The 20,225-nt window shown below is 40.8% G+C and overlaps 1 protein-coding gene and 2 non-coding genes across 3 annotated transcripts in view; 2 read left to right on the top strand and 1 right to left on the bottom strand.

Moving 5' to 3' along the window:
• Nucleotides 1-587: 587 nt before the first annotated feature.
• The window catches only part of MAP7D3 (MAP7 domain containing 3), a gene marked incomplete at its 3' end in the record, with an annotated part of 33,183 nt that continues 13,545 nt past the window's right edge, over nucleotides 588-20,225 (bottom strand). Inside the window, 11 exon segments of the mRNA XM_018044250.1 lie at nucleotides 588-859; nucleotides 1,982-2,171; nucleotides 3,483-3,585; nucleotides 5,081-5,134; nucleotides 6,139-6,243; nucleotides 7,159-7,294; nucleotides 8,881-9,010; nucleotides 10,891-11,099; nucleotides 11,358-11,488; nucleotides 12,034-13,544; nucleotides 18,750-18,845. Coding sequence (XP_017899739.1) covers nucleotides 588-859; nucleotides 1,982-2,171; nucleotides 3,483-3,585; nucleotides 5,081-5,134; nucleotides 6,139-6,243; nucleotides 7,159-7,294; nucleotides 8,881-9,010; nucleotides 10,891-11,099; nucleotides 11,358-11,488; nucleotides 12,034-13,544; nucleotides 18,750-18,845 — 2,937 coding nt within the window.
• On the top strand, nucleotides 3,170-3,241 carry TRNAW-CCA. Its single transcript has one exon. It is a non-coding gene; the product is annotated as a tRNA-Trp (tRNA).
• TRNAW-CCA lies at nucleotides 18,176-18,248 on the top strand. The gene has a single exon. It is a non-coding gene; the product is annotated as a tRNA-Trp (tRNA).

Here is a 20,225-nt window from a genome sequence, read left to right as displayed (position 1 = left end):
GAGCCTGGCGGGGTACAGTCCATGGGGTTGCAAGAGTTGAACATGACTTGCAATAGAACCCCACTCCAGCACTCTTGCCTGGAAAATCCCACGGACTGAGGAGCCCGGTGGGCCACCGTCCATGGGGTCTCTAAGAGTTGAACACGACTGAGCGACTTTGACTTTTCACTTTCATGCATTGCAGAAGGAAATGGCAACCCACTCCAGTGTTCTTGCCTGGAGAATCCCAGGGACGGGGGAGCCTCGTGGGCTGCCATCTACGGGGTCGCACAGAGTCGGACACGACTGAAGTGACTTAGCAGCAGCAGCAGCAACTATACCACCGCCACCGCCGCCCTAAATGACCTGAGCGCTGAAGAGCAGCCAGTGGATCAGGAGTGCAGAGGAGTCCACTGTTTGAAACGAACCTACTCTGTATATTAACAATTGGTCATGTCATGAATGTTCTCGAAACTAACTAATAGGGGGCTCTTCAACCTAGCTTTAGACCCACCACTGTCTTCTCCCTCGCCTCCAAAGTTACATGGTGCCAAGCTCTGGCACAGCTGGAAACAGAGGAGGGTTGTGGAAATGGGTGAAGGCCTTACCTGATGGAGCAGGCACAGACTGGCTTCTGTTTTTGTTGTCTACAGGTGGCCGGTGATTCAGGCAGGATGTCATGGAGCCTCTCGGCTGGAGTTTTGGGCTCTCAGGAGGGAAACTGGACCCAGGTGGTTTTGCCTCTCTTGAGAAGTCAATAATTTGGTCGCATACCCACTTCTGTACCTCTGAACGGGAACTCTTGGTAGGTCCCACAGTGCTGCTGATTTCCACCTTTCCAGTTTTTGCTGCTCGGTTGGTTGGTCTTTTGGTGGAGGATCTGGAAAGAGATATTTGGTTATAATCCTGACTGTCCCCAAACCAAGGCTTTGCCTGACAGAAGCTTTATTATTTTAATACACTAAAACTCATATTCAGAGGATAACTGTGGTCCACAAAATTGATGATAGAAATAACTGAAGTTTAGAAGAGTTTAACCTTCAAATCAAATTTAGCTAGATCATGAATTATCTGAGTTGTTTGGTCTCTGGGATTTAAAAAAAAAATCAGTTTCCCCTTCTGAAATGGTGGTATTTATAGCAGAAATTGTAATGTCACTTTCAAGGTTACACTATAAAATGGCTCCCAGATATCTTTCCTCAGTGGCAAGTAACACTCTTTTTCAGGCAATCACCCAATGAGCCTTCCTTTCTAAGAATTTGGTCCTGTTCTTCTGACCTTACCTCTGACCCTCAGTTTCCCAAATGTACAATGACGACTTTAACATCATGCCCAGAGTTGCAATGGGAATTTAGACAGATAAAATGTCTGTTACACTGCAGTCACTCAACGTCCCCTTCCCTGATTGTATGAGACAACACTAACCAGTGTGAATAAAAACTCAGAATGGAATCAGGTATTTCTGGGTTGAATTTACGTTCTGCCCTTGAACTGTGGGATGCTGGGTTGAATAAGGCTCATAATCTCTCCATTTCTGTTTTCTTTCATTAAAAAATAATTGTTTTTTTTTTAGATGTGCTGGAATCTGTTGCTACACGGGCTTTTCTCTAGTTGCGGGGAGCAAGGGCCACACCCTAGTAGTTGTGGCAAGTGGGGCTCATTAGTTGTGGCTTCCAGGCTCTAGAGCACAGGTTCAATAATTGCGGTGCCTGGGCTTCGTTGTTGCAGGGTAAGGGGGATCTGCCAGATCAAGGATCAAACCTACGTCTCCTGTACTGGCAGGTGGATTCTTCACCACTGAGCCACCAGGGAAGCCCATGCCTCAGTCTTCAAAGTCTGTAAGGAGGGGGATGCTCATCCTTACTGAGTTTGTTCCTATAGAGCACTTGACATAGTGTTTGGGACAAACTAAGAGTGCAGTCAGTAATCTTGTGCATCATTCTAAGGATGCCAATCATAACCCCTCCCAGGTGTATTCTGATAAACTCATTGAGTGACTCACCTGGTACTCTTTGTCTGATTCAAAGGGTCTTTCACTCCTTTTGGTCCAAAGGTTTTCATGTCAGTATTTAAAAATGCTTTTGTCTCTTTATGGATGTGGCTAGAAGTCACATCTAAAAACTTGCTAGTGTTCTTCACATGTTTAAAGTGTGTTTTTGGTTTTGTGGATGAATCCATGCCATTTATAGTAGCTAGAGGTAAAAAAAAAAAAGGCAGCAAGATTAAAATTGGAGTTTCAACAATAAAGACAAGCAAAGTGAAGGCTGTGAGCCTGCCAGTCTGGGCAAGGGATGTCTACCTGAAGACAGGAGTTGTCTGGAGGCAGGACTCTGGGGAGGCAGGGTCAGAGCAAAAGCCCACTGTGCTCTGAAAGCACCAAGGGCCACCTTGAAGGAACATGCCCTCTCTCCTCTGCCAGCAAGTAATGATGGCTAGAGGGCAGGACAGCTCCGTGTTTCTTGTCCCTCTTTCTGGTGACCCTCTCATTTTAGTCTCACCTCTGATCTTAACCTTTCTCAATGGCCTAAGGCCCAGCCTACCCCTCTGCTGCTCCTGCTCCTGTTCTAGTGACATTCTGGCCTAACTCCTTTTAGTGCAACCAGCATGTGGCAGCACCACCATCTGCTCATGTCTGGCTCCCCATTGGCTGAGGTTCCTCGAGGCCCCAGTAGCTAGCAGGGTTCCCATGTGCCTGATACCCGCTAAGGCATAAAGGGTGGACCAACTGTGTTTTCTCAAATGCCATTACTATGGTTCACACTCACCAGGGAATGAGACTCAACACCTCATTTTCTCTGAGGTGAGGCAGGGAGTGGCATTCTACCTGTGGTCAGTCATGAATGCCACACAGGGTCCTAAACTGTAAGATGCTAGTAAGCCTCACACTGAGCTGAGAAAGAGCTGCCATCTACAGTCTCTTAGCACAAAACAAAAGAACAGTTGTTGTAGCAGCTAATATTTATTGAGAGTTTACTATGTGTCAAGCACCATTCTTAGGACTTCGGGATCTCACTGCAATCTCATGCCCACCCCAGGAGAACAATATTAGCTTCCCCCTTTTCAGATAGGAAAACTGAACACAGAGAGGTTAAGTAACTTGCTCAAAGTCAAACAGCTCACAAGCAGAGGAAGTCTGGATGAACCTAGACAGTCTAGCTCCTAAATGGTGACGAACAGAACTCAAAGGGAAGGCCTTGTGGCACAATGGTAGCGTGTCTGACTCCAGATCAGAAGGTTGCGTGTTCAAATCACGTCGGGGTCACAGTGTTATTTTGAACTCCCCTGGTGGCTCAGAGGGTAAAGAGTCCGCTTGCAATGCGGGAGACCTGGGTTCGATCCCTGGGTCAGGAAGATCCCCTGGAGAAGGAAATGGCAACCCACTCCAGTACTCTTGCCTGGAAAATCCCATGGACAGAGAAGCCTGGTAGGCTACAGTCCATGGGGTCGCAAAGAGTCAGACACGACTAAGTGACTTTACTTCAGAACTCAAAAGGCAAGCAAACCTGATGGACGCATGTCATCAAAGGAATCACTGTCACTTTCTGACTCGTCCTCATCATCTGCCTCGTCCTCCTCATATGCATCACCGCTCAATGTTTCTGTAGCCTACAACGAGAGAAGAAAGTCAAGATTGCATCTACCATTCAATCATCCTGACAGTTATTTCAGAGAAGACAGATTTCATGCCTGGATTGATTGCTAACTTTTGTCATTTCAATTAAAAGGTAAAAAAGGAATTTAACCTCTTTAGCCCCAAGAATCTACGAAAGGACAGGTGACCCAAGTTGTGTCTTTCAGCTAAGGAAAGACAGCCAAAAATGGTAGACTTCCCTGAATGAGAGCCAAGGGACAACAGCTCTGGGATGGTGTAAAGGCTCTGCCTCCTTGGAGCCCTAAGCTCAGGTGGTACCATGGCTAAAATGTTCTTGGCTGCTGCTTGAGGCAGGACTTCTCAAGTCAATGTGCTACCTGCTCTCTGAGAGGGTAACTGCCATCACTTTTCAGAAATGACGTTTCTATTCTAAATTTTCATAATGATATGGAATGACCACAACTAGGCAATTTTAAACAGGCAAAATATCAGTTTTGTAGCTCAGATGGTGAAGAACAAAGAATCTGGGGATAAAAAGACCTGTTGTTTAGTTTTAAGTTGTATCTGACTCTTTCACAAGCCCAGGACTGTAGCCTGCCAGGCTCCTCTGTCTTTGGGATTCTCCAGGCATGAATACTGGAGTGGGTTGCCATTTCCTCCAGGAGATCTTCCTCACCCAGGGGCTGAACCCATATCCTGCATTGGCAGGCAGATTCTTATCACTGAGCCACCAGGGAAGCCCCCCAAAAGATCTGAGAAGAATGCAAACCATCAAAAGACAAGACATTGGGGGAGGGATAAACAAATACTTATGAGAGACCCTGAAAGCAATAACCATAAAAGAAAAAACAATGCTAAATCTGAGTTCATTAAAATAAGCTTCAGTTCATCAAAGGACATTATGAGAGTGTGAGGCAAACTATAGCCTGGGGGCTGATACCTGCAGTACAGATACCCAAGGGGCTCAGAAGCAGACCTTGTAAATTCTCCCACAGATCAGCAGGAAAAATGCGAGTGACTGAATAGAAACAGGGGCAAAGGACTTGAAAAGACACTTCACCAAAGTGAATCCCCAAATGGCCAATATGGGACTCAACTCCATTAGTCATTCAAAAATATTGATAAAATTCCACGATGTGAAATATCAAGAACATCTATGTAGCAGCAAACAGCAATAAGAAAAGATAAGCCACAAACTGAGAGAAGGTATCTGCAACACATACAAGCAAGAAAGGAGAAGTATCTAGAACATTTAAAGAACTACCAATGAGTAAGAAAAAGATAAGTCAGCTAGAAAGTTTTGGGCAAAAGACTAAACAAAGGATTCCACACAAGAAAAAACATGAAAGCTAACTAAAGATGGGAAAAAACATGCTCAATCTTTTTAATAATCAGGGAAATGTGAAATGTTATTTCATTAGCACCAGAGACTGGCAAAAATTAAAAAGTTGGGAAGAATGTAAAACAACAGGAATTCTTATACACTGCTGGTAGGAACACACAGACTACCTTTGAGGCATTCGAATCTGGCTTTCTCGTCCGCTTCATAATTTCCTCAATTCTCTATTTTTTAAAAAAATAAAATTCAAACATGAAAACATTAAAAACAAAACACTGGTCCTGAAGAAGTTGATTATTTCTGTGTTCCAGAAGCAGACAATACTGCTGTCTGTGCCAAAGTCAATGCAAGATGTTGGGCCAGCAGCTGGGTGGGCACTTTCCTCCAAGCCCAGTTTCACGGTCGGTCATCTAGAAAACACTCTGAATGGTGACAAGTGTGCTTGTTACCCTAACGCAGAAATCCAAATGACTTCTCACTTCTGATTTTGCCAGTGTGGAAATTTATTACTAGACCAAGCACATATCATCGCAAACCAATCAGAACTTGTGAACATGATTTTTGTCTCAACAGATCATGAGTGAAGCTGATGTTAATGAAAAGAATGCATCTCAACAATGCAATGCTGTCACGGGTTGTGTTACTAGAAAGAGCACACGCAGGAAGGCTAAGAGTTCCCTTCTTCCCTGAAGGTAAGGAGAGCTCTAGCTCTCTGGCCTCCTCAAGGTGACTGATCTCCTGACAGAGAGGCTGGGAAGTCCCTCACCCTGGTCTGAGGTGTTCCTTACTCCCAGATGAGACACATGGGTTACACAAATTGCAGTCCAACCTTACAAAGAGCCTGCATCTTGGCCTCTCTGAGAAGCCCCCACCTTCTGCTTCTTCAAGCTCAGTTATTGCAATTTCCAGTCCAGTTTAGAAAAAACTCAAACTTCTACCAACCCCTACCATGACCCAAGGGATTCTGTTCAAAGGAACTTTGTTCCCAGCGGTTTGCTGTACAGAGCCATCCCTGTGATGGTCATCAGTGGTCCACAAGGAAGAGCTATGGTTATTAAGAGGAGCCCATTCTAGGGAGAAGGGATCAGATCCTAAGATGAGAGAGTATAGAGGAAAAACAACCCCAGCCAGCGTATCACTTGTCATTTTTAAAAACATAGTTTGGAATCATGTGTCCAACATTGTTTTAAACAAAGAATCAAATCCCCCCAACAGAGAGTAGGCATACCTTTTTTCTTTCTAATCTCTCCTGCAGATTCTGTAACATAATCCTCTCATGCTCCTTCTTGCGTTTGTCAGCCTCCTCCTGAGCTTTTATTTTGGCGTCACTTTTCTAGGAAATTTGTATAAAAATATCATTGACTGTCAATATATCTGAATGACAACAGTGCAACAGTAAGATGTTACCCAAAATAAAATGTAACCTTTGGATTGAGAGTACTCATATATATAACATTCATGGATCATCAGTTTTCAAAGTGTTAGCAAAAATGTACAGAACTAGGCTAACTATTATGGCTAGAGATTTAGAAGGCATGTTAATCCCCTTCAGGACCTCAAGGTTGTCAGACCACTATCATTTTGAAATATGTGACTGTGTAGTCTTCCACTGACACAGGTACCAGGAGCCAAGTCTTATACTTCAAAAGCACCAAGAGGATTCTTACAGATACTTTCTCAAGGAATGCAAATGCACAGTCATTTATGAAACATATAGCTGATTTTGATAAGTGATACACTAAAACTGTTATATAAATTAGGCTATAATAATAATTTATGCTGAATATTGTCTGAGCTCAGTTTTGGGATTTATTTACTAGGTGGTTTAACTTACACTAGTGAGACATTCTAATTGGTGAATTGCTGAGGCATTCATAATTTTCAACTGATCTGTTAGGGGGGTGGTGCAGGTATGTCACCAAATGCAGGATTAGGAAATATCACACAGGATATTTAATCTCTGTGAGCAATGTGGATTTCTTGATGCCAACCTGTAATATTATTTATGTAGATAAACTAGAGGACTGCTAATCTGTAATTTGCTGCTTTCGTTTCACCTGGAAAACATTCCAGGATTCTGCTAATGGTAATGGAGGACTGACAGCAACACTGGGTAAAAGCTAGACTGTAAGGTAAAAATGCAACCAGAGCATGCAGCATCTGGTCATTTTCTTTCTTGGATAAACAGACTTTTGCTTTGGGTTTTTATTGAATTTTACAATCTGGTTCTCAAGGAGAGCCAGCAAACCTGGAGTTCGACTTTTTGGTCTTCTTGTTCCTGACTTTCTTTCTTCTTCATCTCCTTTGGTTGTTGCCCATCTCCAAATTTTGAAAACTCGTCTTCTTGACCTTCATCCACTTTCTTTGCTACATCTTTTATTTTCCTGATGAAAATGAAATTAAAGAATAATTCTTTTTATGTGCAGTTTTATAGTGAAGCTGCTTGTGTATAGTAATACAATTTATATTTACACCAGATTCCCTACATTTTGTTATTCCACAGGATGTGCATAATTTCACCTATTTAAATAGGGGGAACTAGCCCTTAGGAGAAGAAAAAGATTTTTATCAAGTAGTGGGCTACTTTGCATCTTAAAATACAAATGCGCACATACGCACACACATATAACCACTCCTTAACTGTGCTAGATGTATGCTCACACCTGATCTCACATGGGGGTGTGAGAGAGGGAATTTACAGAAGGGTCTGGTGGTGCTCAGAGGAGGAAAGTTCAATCAAAATGACTGGTATTCAGGGCTTTTAAAATGTGAAACTAGCTCTGTTTACATGAACTCATAAATAATATTCTTTAAGTTATAGGGTTTTTTGCTATTCAAAATGTCTCTTCCTTTCTCCCAAACCCATATAAGGTACATGGAAAGGATATGATTGTGATTCAAAAATAATAGTTAAAAACAACGTCAGTTATTATTCTTTGCAGGTTGTGGACAGAGGTTTACATTACAGGGACCCAAATCAAATGGACTTCAAGATCAAAGATCAAGAAACCTTTAGACTGAAGTAGCCCACAACTGTATATGACATTTGCAGCCCACAGGTCATTGGAAACCCAGTAAAACATAAGGAAGTATCTTTTCCAAGTTTACAAACTTTGGGGGATAACTTTTTCATTTCAAACTTACAAAAAAGTTTCAAGCAAAGTTGCTTTACCAGTTACTATCTCTATGTGTGTGTATATGTTATTTTTTATGAACTGTTTAAGGACTGAATTCTGAACTGAAAAGATTATGTAAAGAATGTCACTGGCAGAAGGACACATCAAAAGGTAAACTGCTTGTGATTATGGATGACTTTGTTTTTTGCTTCTTGTGTTTTTTAGTTTCCTATTACACACACATGTTAACTTTTAAGAAAGAATTGTCATTTAAAAAACCTTTAAAAAGAAGACTGTCACTGGGACAAACAGCAAACTGAATTGTATGTTGACCCTGGATTAGAAAATAAAATAATAAATTTCCTGATTTTAGTTATTAATACCCTGGTTACATCAGAGAATGCTTTTCTTCTTAGAAAGTATACAGGGAAGTATTTAGGAGGAAAGGGTCATGATGCATGCAACTTATTCATAAACAGGTTTACAAATTCTAAAGTTATAAAGGACGTTTGAAATAAAGAAAGGGGCTGACACCAGTGAATGCCAATAGAAAGTCTTGGGTGATCACTCAGGTGCTACTCTGAGAGCGAGGCCCTTAACGTGAAGGCAGATCTCTTTCTGCATCTTTACAGCACACCTCAAGAGCACGTGACACATGGAGACTAAAAAGGAACACATACTCATCTACACTAGCGTCCTGTCTGCTTGAAACGTTCCCCACGTTGATTCACATTGAAGAAAAAGTCAGCTCTCCTTGAGAATTTATATACATCTAACTTAAAGATAAAGTATGACTTTCAGAATTGGGGTCCCAACCAAGATTTACTGTATAGAAAGGATGATTCTGTGCCAACCTTTGTTCCATCTCTTTTTGTAGTCTTTCTTCTTTTTCTTTTTGCTCACGAGCAAGGCGTCGTTTTTCTGCCAAAATTTTTGTTGCCTCCTCAGCATTCTTAGGTCCTGGTGTGCCTTTATTACCAGACTCTAGTTTAAATTAACATGCAAAACAGTTAAGTTTAGGGAACTTACTGCCTCTATGTCCAACAAAGAGGTGCAAGACAATGTACAATGTTTTAAAAAAAACCCAACAACAGTATGTCCATGATATAAAATGTATAAATAAACTATAAGTGATTTATGTAACAGCTTTTGTTCAAAAGCCCAATTCCTATGCCCTCATGGCCAACCCAAGCCACCAACAGAAGTACCATTTTGTTAACTTTTAACAACTACTTGTCCCCAAAAGAAATAATGTGTTCCTGTTTTGGTTTAGCTGTTTTGAGATACCTGACTAAATTACCTCTATGGAAAAAAAGATTAAGATATACTGAATATGGAGGAAGATAAGCTTATACTCAGTCCAAATGAGGTATAAATCTTCTTTTTTTTCTTTTTTGGCCATGGTACACAGCTTGGGGGATCTTAGTTCCCCAACCAGGGGATGAACCCAGCAGTGAAAGCACCGAGTCTTTAAGCACTAGACTGCCAGGGAATTCCCTAAAGTGTACAAATCTTAAGTCAATTAAACAAAAATATATTCAGCATACATTCTGAAAATTGTGCATCATTTTTATTAAATAAATATTATTTCACTAAGTGTTGATAACAATATGTTAATATATTTGGTTGATCATAAAGTGGCTAACTGTGGATAACCAAAGAAACCAAGACTATCAGTAAAATAAGGCGACCACATGGAGTTCATGTGACAAATTTGTTTTAAATAAACTATATATGAAAATGAGGATTTTAAGAAATCAGGAATAAATAAACCGTAATAAAAAGACTGTTTCTGTTACAAAGAATTCACTGTGTAATTCCTTCAAAAAGCAAAATTCATGAGTGTATTTAAAATTAAGCAATGCAGGTGGATCATAGAAAAAGCAAGGAAATTCCAGAAAAACACCTACTTCTGCTTCATTGACCATGCTAAAACCTTTGACTGTCTGGATCACAACAAACTGTGGAAAATTCTTATAAATCAATTATATTTCAATTAAAAAAAGAAACAGAAACAGACTCCCAGACATAGAAAACAAACTTATGGTTACCAAAGGGGAAGGCAGAGGGGAAGGGATAAATTAGGAGTTCGGGATTAGCAGATACACCCTACTACATACAAAATAAACAGTAAGGTCCTACTTGACTGCTTGCTTTCACTGCTGGGTTCACTCTCTGGTTGGGGAACTAAGATCCCCCAAGCTGTGCAGCATGGCCAAAAAAGAAAAATAAAAGTTTTATACCTCATTTGGACTGAGCATAAGCATAGGGAATTATATTTAGTATCTTATAATAACCTATAATAGAAAAGAATATGAAAAAGAATATCTATATATGTGTATCTGAATCTTTTTGCTGTTCACCATAAAGTAACATAAAATTTTAAATCGACTACACTTCAATTAAAAAAAAAGAATGCATGTGATGGTCAAAAAACCAGTATGGTATTTTTTGTAACCCACATACTGACCTGACACATGTTATGCTCTATGCATAAGAACTACCCTACAGCTCCTGATGGAAACCTGCTCAGCCACAAATGGCTGGATGCGCTGTCTCCAAGGATGGAAAATACCTAAGGGCCATCCACTGTCAGAGCTGGAAGGAACTGCAGGGACCACCTAGACCATGACATTCATCCAACCCATCTGTATACACTAAACATCAGTTCCAAAAATGGGGCTAAATCAGAAGTTGCGGCAAGAAAAAACAAGCATTGTGCCAGTGTGACTGGTGCAATGCTCTTTAATGAAAGTTTGCTTCCTATAGTTCTTTGCACTGGGGAATAAAATAACAATGACAGTTCCCAAACTACCTTGAGATTTTCTGGTTGCTGAAATGAACTTGTTAGTGAAGGAACTCACCTTCACAGATCATATCCTTTTGGCTTGCAGCCTCAGAGTTGTTAATGGTGTTAGAAACGGCTTTGCTTTTCATTCCCATAGTACCTAATGCATTTTGTGCAAATACGGTACGCTGCGTAGGAATTACTTTATAGGAAAAACAAAACTGTGTCGATTGTTTTGACGTGCCAGGTGAAGGTGATGAGGGGCAATTCTTTTGAATTTGCCTACTGGGAAAAAAAACAGTTAATGGAGGAAGTCTGGTATGACTTTATAACATATGTGTTGATTTTTACTGTACCATTTCACACACTATAATGTCTTGACATCATGATATGATATTTTATAATAGAGAAAAGGTAAATTCATTTTTAAAGGCTTTTCCCTTTATATTTGTTACCATGTATACTACATTATTTATGAAACACTGATGCGAGGTTTATCCTGGTAAAACATATATCAGGAATAGCTGCAAATAAGCTACTTACCTAGCACTGGTGGGAGATGGTGGACACCACCTTCTTGTAGGAGATGACGACCATCTATAACACGGTATCTGCGATGGTGGTACACGCTTCTTGGTAATAGGGTTTGAGGGCTGTTCGTCCATTTCTGATTTCTGAACAAATCAATACGATCATATAAAAAAGTTACTAGTATTACCTTTTGCGGCTGCCCTTTTGAAAGAAAAAAATTCTGAATAAAATGCTCCTAAAAATCCCAATTCTCCTTTCATGCATGAGACTTAGGTACAGACATTCATTCTTCCAGACTAACATTTTATATTGTACAATTCAAACAGGTCATAGAAATAATTTAAAAGGATTCTTTTACTTCAAAACTTAATTTTATTTGTAAATCCTAATTGAGCTCTGCGATAGTTCTCAAAACATTCTTTCAGAGTTTAGAAACATAATTCATATAAACCACTATATTTTATCCCTTCTATTAAAAATTATCTATTATTCCAGCTTTAGGGGGAAACTCTGAGACAATGAGTATCAGATAATTTTAAATCATTAAAGTGAATATATTTTATCATAGAATGCTGTATGTTGTGAACTCTGACCCATCATCATCTATACAACAAAAAATAATAGATTTTAATAGAAAATCTGTCAATGAAAGGCACTTGTCGAACCTGTGGAAAATCTTTCACTTTACCTTGGAAGATATTTCCACGGTCACCTCGGGGGAGGTCTCCAGGGGCACCTCCACACTTGCCTCAGAAGGCCCTTTCGTGGTCTCCTTGGGGAGCACCTCCACATTCTCCTCTGGGAGTGCATCCATGCTTGCCTCTGAGAATGCTTCTACACTCTCCTCGGGGGATGTTTCCACACTCTCCTCAGGGAGTGTTTCCATGCTCGCCTCGGGAGATATGTCCACACTAGCCTCAGATGATGCTTCCGTGCTCACCTCCTGGGACGAGTCCATGCTCACTTCAGGAGATGGGTTCACACTCACATCTGGGGATGAGTCCATGCTCACCTCCAGGGATGGATCCACATGTGCTTCAAAGGATAAGTCCTCACTTGTCTCAGGTGATGTTTCCACATTTGCAGAGGGTCCTTCCATATTCACTTCTGGTAATGCTTCCACACTCACCTTGGGGGGTGCTTCCATGCTCTCCTCTGGGAGAGCACCCACGCTCACCTTGGGGGGTTCTTTCATGCTCTCCTCCGCGAGTACGTCCACGCTCACCTTGGAGGGTGCTTTCATGCTCTCCTCCGCGAGTACGTCCACGCTCACCTTGGAGGGTGCTTTCATGCTCTCCTCCGGGAGTGCATCCACGCTCACCTTGGGGTGTTCTTTCATGCTCTCCTCTGCGAGTGCACCCACGCTCACCTTGGGGGGTTCTTTCATGCTCTCCTCCGCGAGTGCTTCCACGCTCACCTTGGGGGATTCTTCCATGCTCTCCTCCGCGAGTACATCCACGCTCACCTTGGGGTGTTCTTTCATGCTCTCCTCCGGGAGTGCATCCACGCTCACCTTGGGGTGTTCTTTCATGCTCGCCTCCGGGAGTGCATCCACACTCACCTTGGGGTGGTCTTTCATGCTCGCCTCCGGGAGTGCATCCACATTCACGGCAGGGTGTTCTTTCATGCTCTCCTCCGCGAGTGCACCCACACTCACCTTGGGGGGTTCTTCCACGCTCTCCTCCGCAAGTGCTTCCACGCTCACCTTGGGGGATTCTTCCATGCTCTCCTCCGTGAGTGCACCCACGTTCACCTTGGGGGGTTCTTCCATGCTCTCCTCCGCGAGTGCACCCATGCCCACCTTGGGGGGTTCTTTCATGCTCGCCTCCGGGAGTGCATCCACATTCACGGCAGGGTGTTCTTTCATGCTTGCCTCCAGGAGTGTTTCCACACTCACCTTGGGGTGTTTTTTCATGCTCTCCTCCGGGAACGCTTCCACACTCACTTCAGGGGGTGCTTCCACGTTCACCTGGGGGGATTCATCCAAGCTTGCCTTGGTGAGTGCTTCAACGCTCACCTCAGGGGGCACTTCCACACTTGCCTTGGGGGCGACTCCCACACTAGTCTTGGAAGGTATTTCTACCTTCTCCTGGAAAGGCATCACCGCTGTTGACTGGGGAGGCACTATGGCACTCTTCAATTCATCACTGCTAGGCCTAAGCAGGGGCATGTTTACATACTGGATTACACTGTGGATGCCTGTGGATAAATGAGAACAGAGAGTGAAATTCCCCACAGGTAGAAATTTGACAAGATGGAAATGTACCATTAGCAGTATAAAAACAAAATCAGTCATTTATTAGGAAATCACAGGGATTACACACCATACAGAAATGTTTAGTGAAATGGATCACAGACACAAGACAGAAACATCTCAGAGTTGGTACTTCAGAGGCACCACCACTAAAAGAGAGGCGTTGTGAAAGCAACAGAGCTCTCTAGATGAAAATAAGATGCTTCTCCAAAGCTGATGTCTGCAATAAGCATTTCTATTTTAACCACACTATAGTTCAGAATGATTTTCATAGGCAATTACAAAACCTTGGACACTTATAAAAAGTAATCTAAACAAAGTCACCAGGGCCAGAGATTTTGCCATTACAGGTGATTACATAAGACACTCTATACATGATTATTTTAAGATAAGAGTATAAACAAGAGCATTTTCTCACCCATACTAAAAACTGTAGTAAGACAGTAATCAGAATTGGAGGAGGAAATGGCAACCCACTCCAGTATTCTTGCCTGGAAAATTCCATGGACAGAGGAGCCCCATGGGCTACAGTCTATGGGTTGCAAAGGGTCAGACATGACTGAGCAACTAACACACAGTAATCAGAATGGGCTGGATCTCCAAGGTCTCTTCCAGTTTTAACAATCTAAATATTTTTAGCCTAAGAAATATATATTTTGAATCTAAACAAAAGCAGGTTATGATTATACTTTATTAAAAATATCTAAATGCAAATATTCAGTTATCAGTGAGTACTGGGATAATAGGAAATTACACTAAAGTTTTTTAAACTAAATATTTATTGGTTTAAATATTTATTACTTTAAAATAAACTTTTTTTTTGTGGGCCTAACCATGCAGCTTGTGGGATCTTGGTTCCCTGAACACAGATTAAACCCACAGCCTGGGCAGTGAGAGTGCAGTATCCCAACCACTGGACTGCCAGGGAAGTCCCTAAATATTTTTAAAAAGGTATTTGATGGTGGCTTTTTAAAGACTTGGTAAATATACCAAAAAGACTCAGCTATTTTTCAGTTCCTCACTTCTGGCAGAGAAAGCATTTTACTTACATACCTATGTGCCTACTCACTTTTTTAACACTGACAGTTTGTACTACAGAAAATAAAAGTATAATAACTAGATTTCTAATAGCTAAAGAAATTTAAGACAAACCATTGAGATTTTTGATGGGAGTAACATATTTTTTAAAATAATTAGAATTCTAATTAGAAAAGGCAGAGGAACCAGAGATCAAACTGCCAACACTCACCAGATCACAGAAAAAGCAAGAGAATTCCAGAAAAAACACCTACTTCTGCTTCAGTGACTACACTAAAACCTTTGACTGTGTGGATCACAACAAACTATGGAAAACTCTTAAAGAGATAGGAATACTAGACCACCTTACCTGCCTCCTGAGAAACCTGTATGCAGGTCAAGAATCAGCAGTTAGAACCAGACATGGAACAATGGACTGGTTCCAAATTGGGAAAGGAGTATGTCAAGGCTGTATATTGTCATCCTGCTTATTTAATTTCTATGCAGAGTACATCAGGCTAAAGGCTAGGCTGAATGAAGCACAAGCTGGAATTAAGACTGCAGGCAGAAATATCAATAACCTCAGATATGCAGATGATATCACTCTTATGGCAGAAAGTAAAGAGGAACTAAAGAGCTTCTGGATGAAAGTGAAAGAGAAGAGCGAAAATGCTGGCTTAAAACATTCAAAAAACAAAGATCATGGCATCTGCTCCCATCACTTCATGGCAAACAGATGGGGAAACAATGCAAACGGTGACACATTTTATTTTCTTGGGCTCCAAAATCACTGCAGATGGTGACTGAAGCCACAAAATTAAGACACTTGCTCTTTGGAAGAAAAGCTATGACAAACCTAGACAGCATATTAAAAAGCAGAGACATTTACTTTGCCGACAAAAGTCCATATAGTCAAAGTTAGTTTTTCTCGTAGTCATGTATGGATGTGAGAGTTGGACCATAAAGAAAGCATCAGTCTGACTGATGTCCAAAAAGGACACTTTTGTTGGGATGAGCACACAACCGATTAAATAAATAAAATTGATGCTTTTGAACTGTGGTGTCAGAGAAGATTCTTGAGAGACCCTTGGACTGCAAGGAAATCAAATCAGTCAATCCTAAAGGAAATCAATCCTGAATATTCATTGGAAGGACTGATGCCGAAACTGAAGTTCCAATACTTTGGCCACCTGATGTGAAGAACTGACTCATTAGAAAAGACCCTGATGCTGGGGAAGACTGAAGGCAGGAGAAGGGGATGACAGAGGATGAGATAGTTGGATGGCATCACCAACTCGATGAACATGAGTTTGAGCCAGCTCTGGGAGTTGGTGATGGACAGGGAACCCTGGCGTGCTGCAGTTCATGGGGTTGCAAAAAGTCAGACATGACTAAGCAACTAAACTGAACTGAACCGAATTAGAATACCTCACAATACATTGGGGAGAGATGGGCAGAAAATAATTTGACACACATACAACTAGGCAGAAGCAAAGTCAGGAATTCGAATCAGGAGAAATAAAGCTGCACTACAACAAAGTCTATGATAGCACTTTGGTTCACTAATCATATGGATGTTGACCGAAAAACAAGCAAAGGGGGCGGGATATATTCTGGAAAGGAAAAAGTGGAGGAAAAAAGGAGAAAAAGGATGGGAACAATGCATTAGAGATCTATGACTGAGGACTTACTACCCAGAGGCATATTTAACATGATATGTGACCCATAACCCTGAAAATCTGTTTTACCAACAATCTTCTTTTAAACATTTTTTTTTTACATGGACCATGTTTAAAGTCTTTACTGAATTTGTTACAATATTCCTTCTGTTTTACGTTTTGGTTTTTTAGCCACAAGGCATGTGGGATTTTTAGCTCCCTGAACAGGGATCAAACCTGGACCCCCTGCATTGGAAGGCAAAGTGTTAAACACTGGACTACCAGGGAAGTCCCTATTTTACTAACAATCTTTATGTTCTTAATTAAAAGCTAAAGAGCCACTCAATGTTATTCTTCCACATTTTAAGAAAAAAAGAAGGTTGGCTTTCTCTCTTGATATTATTTAGGTTTTCCTATGTACTTTAAATCCAGCCCTTTTTATAATACTGTGATATATTTAAGCACAGGTCAAGAAACCCACAGTTTTAAAATTTAAAAAAACCATCTCATCCTACAAATTACCCTGATAACTACTCCACCATGCTTGCCATCATAAAATAAATATACAACATAAAATGTTGTGCAGACTCACTCATTTGCAAAGTATTGATTCAAATTATTTTTATGCCTTTCTGTAAAAACTTAAGTAATACAACCTAACTTTTTAAGCACAAATGCTAACATTTTCAGGCACTCTATCCTATGCTTATTACCTGGATTATTGCTATTAAACTACTAATGAAGCAGTACTTTTGTTCCTGGCTACTGACACTTTTGTTGGGATGAGCGTGCAACCAATTAAAGTATTCTCCCAAAGAGAGGTACATAGCTAACAAACTAAATGATCAGAACAAACAGAAAGGACTCAGTTTGAGGTCTCACAAATATCACAAATAAATGAAGAAAGCAAGAAAGAGCAATGTGAACTGCTCTAAATGATAAGTATCCCAACCTAAAAGCAGAGGCAATTGAGAACCACACATACATAACAGGACCAAACACTGCCACCTGATGGGACTGCACTGTTAGGGAAGATAAGACCTGAATAGACAGGCAAAGGCCCAGCATACCACAATAATCCCAATGCGGGGATCCAGGTAATGTATCTATTACCATACCCAATGTATGGAGTCTCTATGGAGAAACTCACATGTGGAGAAAAAAGTTGTAAATGACAAAAACACTCTGACATGGATTCCTCCAGATATATGTCACTGACAGTCACATTTGTGAAGTCCATTGCCACTAGCTCCCAGGGACTGAGTGAATTAAGTAAATCTTGCTGTAAATAGGAAAGGAAAGTCGCTTAGTCATGTCCGACTCTTTGCGACCCCATGGACTGAGAAGCCTGGTAGGCTACAGTCCATGGGATTTTCCAGGCAAGAGTACTGGAGTGGGTTGCCATTTCCTTCTCCAAAAGTGAAAGTCGCTCAGTCACGTCTGACTCTTTGCAACCCTATGGACTATACAGTCCATGGAATTCTCCAGGCCAGAATACTGGAGTGGGTGCCTTTTCCTTCTCCAGGGGATCTTCCCAACCCAGGGATCAAACCCAGGTCTCCCTCATTGCAGGCGGATTCTTTACTGGCTGAGCGCTTGCTCCAATAAACTTTTAAGTTCATGAAGATCCCTGCCACAATGACATTTGTTTTAACAGGATGTGACCTGAATCCTCCATAAGTGAACAGTTTGTTATGAAACAAAAAGGAACAATCATGTTTAATACGGAAAACTTAAGGGAAAGGTGTCAGAAAAAACTTTAAACAAACAAGTAGTTCAGTAATAATTTTGAAATCTTGTGTGTAATGATCAGCAGTGAATACACCCCCAAAGGATAGACATGGATTATGCTGTGAAGCAGCAAAGCTCTGAAGTTCAAAATGCGGCCAGTAATTTAGAGCTTCCCGGTGGCTCAGAGGTTAAAGCATCTGCCTCCAATGCAGGAGACCCAGGTTCGATCCCTGGGTCGGGAAGATCCTCTGGAGAAGGAAGTGGTAACCCACTCCAGTATTCTTGCGTGGAGAATCCCATGGACAGAGAAGCCTGGTAGGCTACAGTCCATGGGGTCGCAAAGAGTCGGACACAACTGAGCGACTTCACTTTCCTTTTATTTCCTATATACGAACTAATGAAATGTTCGAAGGAATGAAGTGCTTCAGGACAAATCTATCTATACCAGCATTCTATGGTCTGGTTCTCTGCTTCATGGCAGAATTATATATTTTATTGTTGTATGACACTTAATGAGAACTAGACCTTCCAATAAAATTCAGTTTTGGGAAAAAGAAAAAAATAATAATAAAGAGATTCTTCTAGCTTCAGCCAAATAAGCATGTCACCAAAGTATATTTTTTAGTTAAAGAAGGGATATTTTGGCTTCCAATGTTTTGGAATGGCTTCTCAAGCAGCTGAATGTTGACATAAATAGAACACATTTAAACCACCAGTTAAGACTGGCACTTAGAAATAACTAACCAGGTCGTTTTTCTTCCACTTGTTCTGTTTCTGTAGATGAATGCAGTCCGCTACATCTTCTATTCAAAGATGAACTTCGTCTCTTTTCTGGTGTTTCTGGAGATCAAAGGCAAAGAAATAATACTCTTTAAGAAAATTAGGAAAACATTTTGGCCATGCCACATAGTATGTGGAATCTTAGTTCCCCAACCAGAGATTGAACCCGCACCCCCTGCATTAGGAGCATGGAGTCTTAACCAGTGGACTGCCAGAGAAGTCCAGGAACGTTACTATTTACAAGCTGTTTAAACAGCTTCCTTCAGGAGTGAGCCACTCCTTTTTTCCCAACATTTTTTTTTAATCTTCTCTACTCTTCCTTGTAAGAATTTTTTTTAATTTCAAGTATTATGAAGAGATTCTACATGCCCAAAGTTAAAACCAGGTTACTCTTTAAGTCATCCAAAGAGAAATAAAATTATCTAGGAAATAATAAAAAGAGAGAAAATGTCTCATACTGACTGACAATATCAAAGTTCCCAAATTAGGAATACACAATGTATAATTTCAGACACAGTCCATGACATCTATTTTTTTAATAAATTTATTTTAATTGGCTGCATGACATCTATCACTAAACTAATTTATACACTTTAGTTTTAATGAGTTTTACTTTTTTGGCTACACTGCATGGCTTGCAGGATCTTAGTTCCCCAAAGATTGAGCCCCAGGCCAAAGAGGTGAAAGCACCGGGTCCTAACCACCAGACTGCCAAGGAATTCTCTCAACTAGTATTTTTAAAATAAAAATAATAATTCATATTTGGCACAGATGTCTCAATGTTAGCAACCCAAACTAGTCATATGGGAAAATAATCCCTTTTGTGTAGACACTTCCACTTCACTTTAAATATTCCAGCTCAGAATACTGATGGAAGTCTGTTTAAAGAAGAACCCTTTGGGGAATTCCCTGGCAGTTCATGAGTTAGGACTCTGTGCTATCACTGCCAAGAGTTCAATCCCTGGTCAGGGAACAAAGATCCCACAAGCCGAGTGGCCAAAAGAAGAAAACAAGAATTCTTTTGGGGAGCTATAGATTAAAGTAAATGCTGATAATGTAGCATCATTTGAAAATTCTAGAACTGATACTGTAATTGCATAGCACAATCCACAGAAATGTAATCAATTCGATCATATGATGAGATCACCTATCCCTTACTATCAACATTGCAAGAAATGACAAAATAGTGTGAAGTTATGGTAAGTCAGCACTGAGTAGAAGAAAAACAGATTATTTGAATCAGTTACGATTTAAAGAAAGGTTATTTAGGAACTTCCCTGGTGATTAAGGCTGTATTTTCACTACAGAGGGCGTGGGTTTGATCCTCAGTCAGGGAACTAAGATCCTGCATGCTGAACACACAGCAGAGCCAAACATATTTTTTTTAATTAAAATATAAAGCAAGCTATTTAAAATATCACAGGTTAGATTATGAACTTC

The sequence above is a fragment of the Capra hircus genome (assembly GCF_001704415.2).
Source record: "Capra hircus breed San Clemente chromosome X unlocalized genomic scaffold, ASM170441v1, whole genome shotgun sequence".
In the NCBI taxonomy this organism is placed as follows: domain Eukaryota; kingdom Metazoa; phylum Chordata; class Mammalia; order Artiodactyla; family Bovidae; genus Capra; species Capra hircus.
The sequence above is the reverse complement of the archived record's forward strand: the minus strand, read 5'-3'. Positions and strand labels throughout refer to the sequence as shown.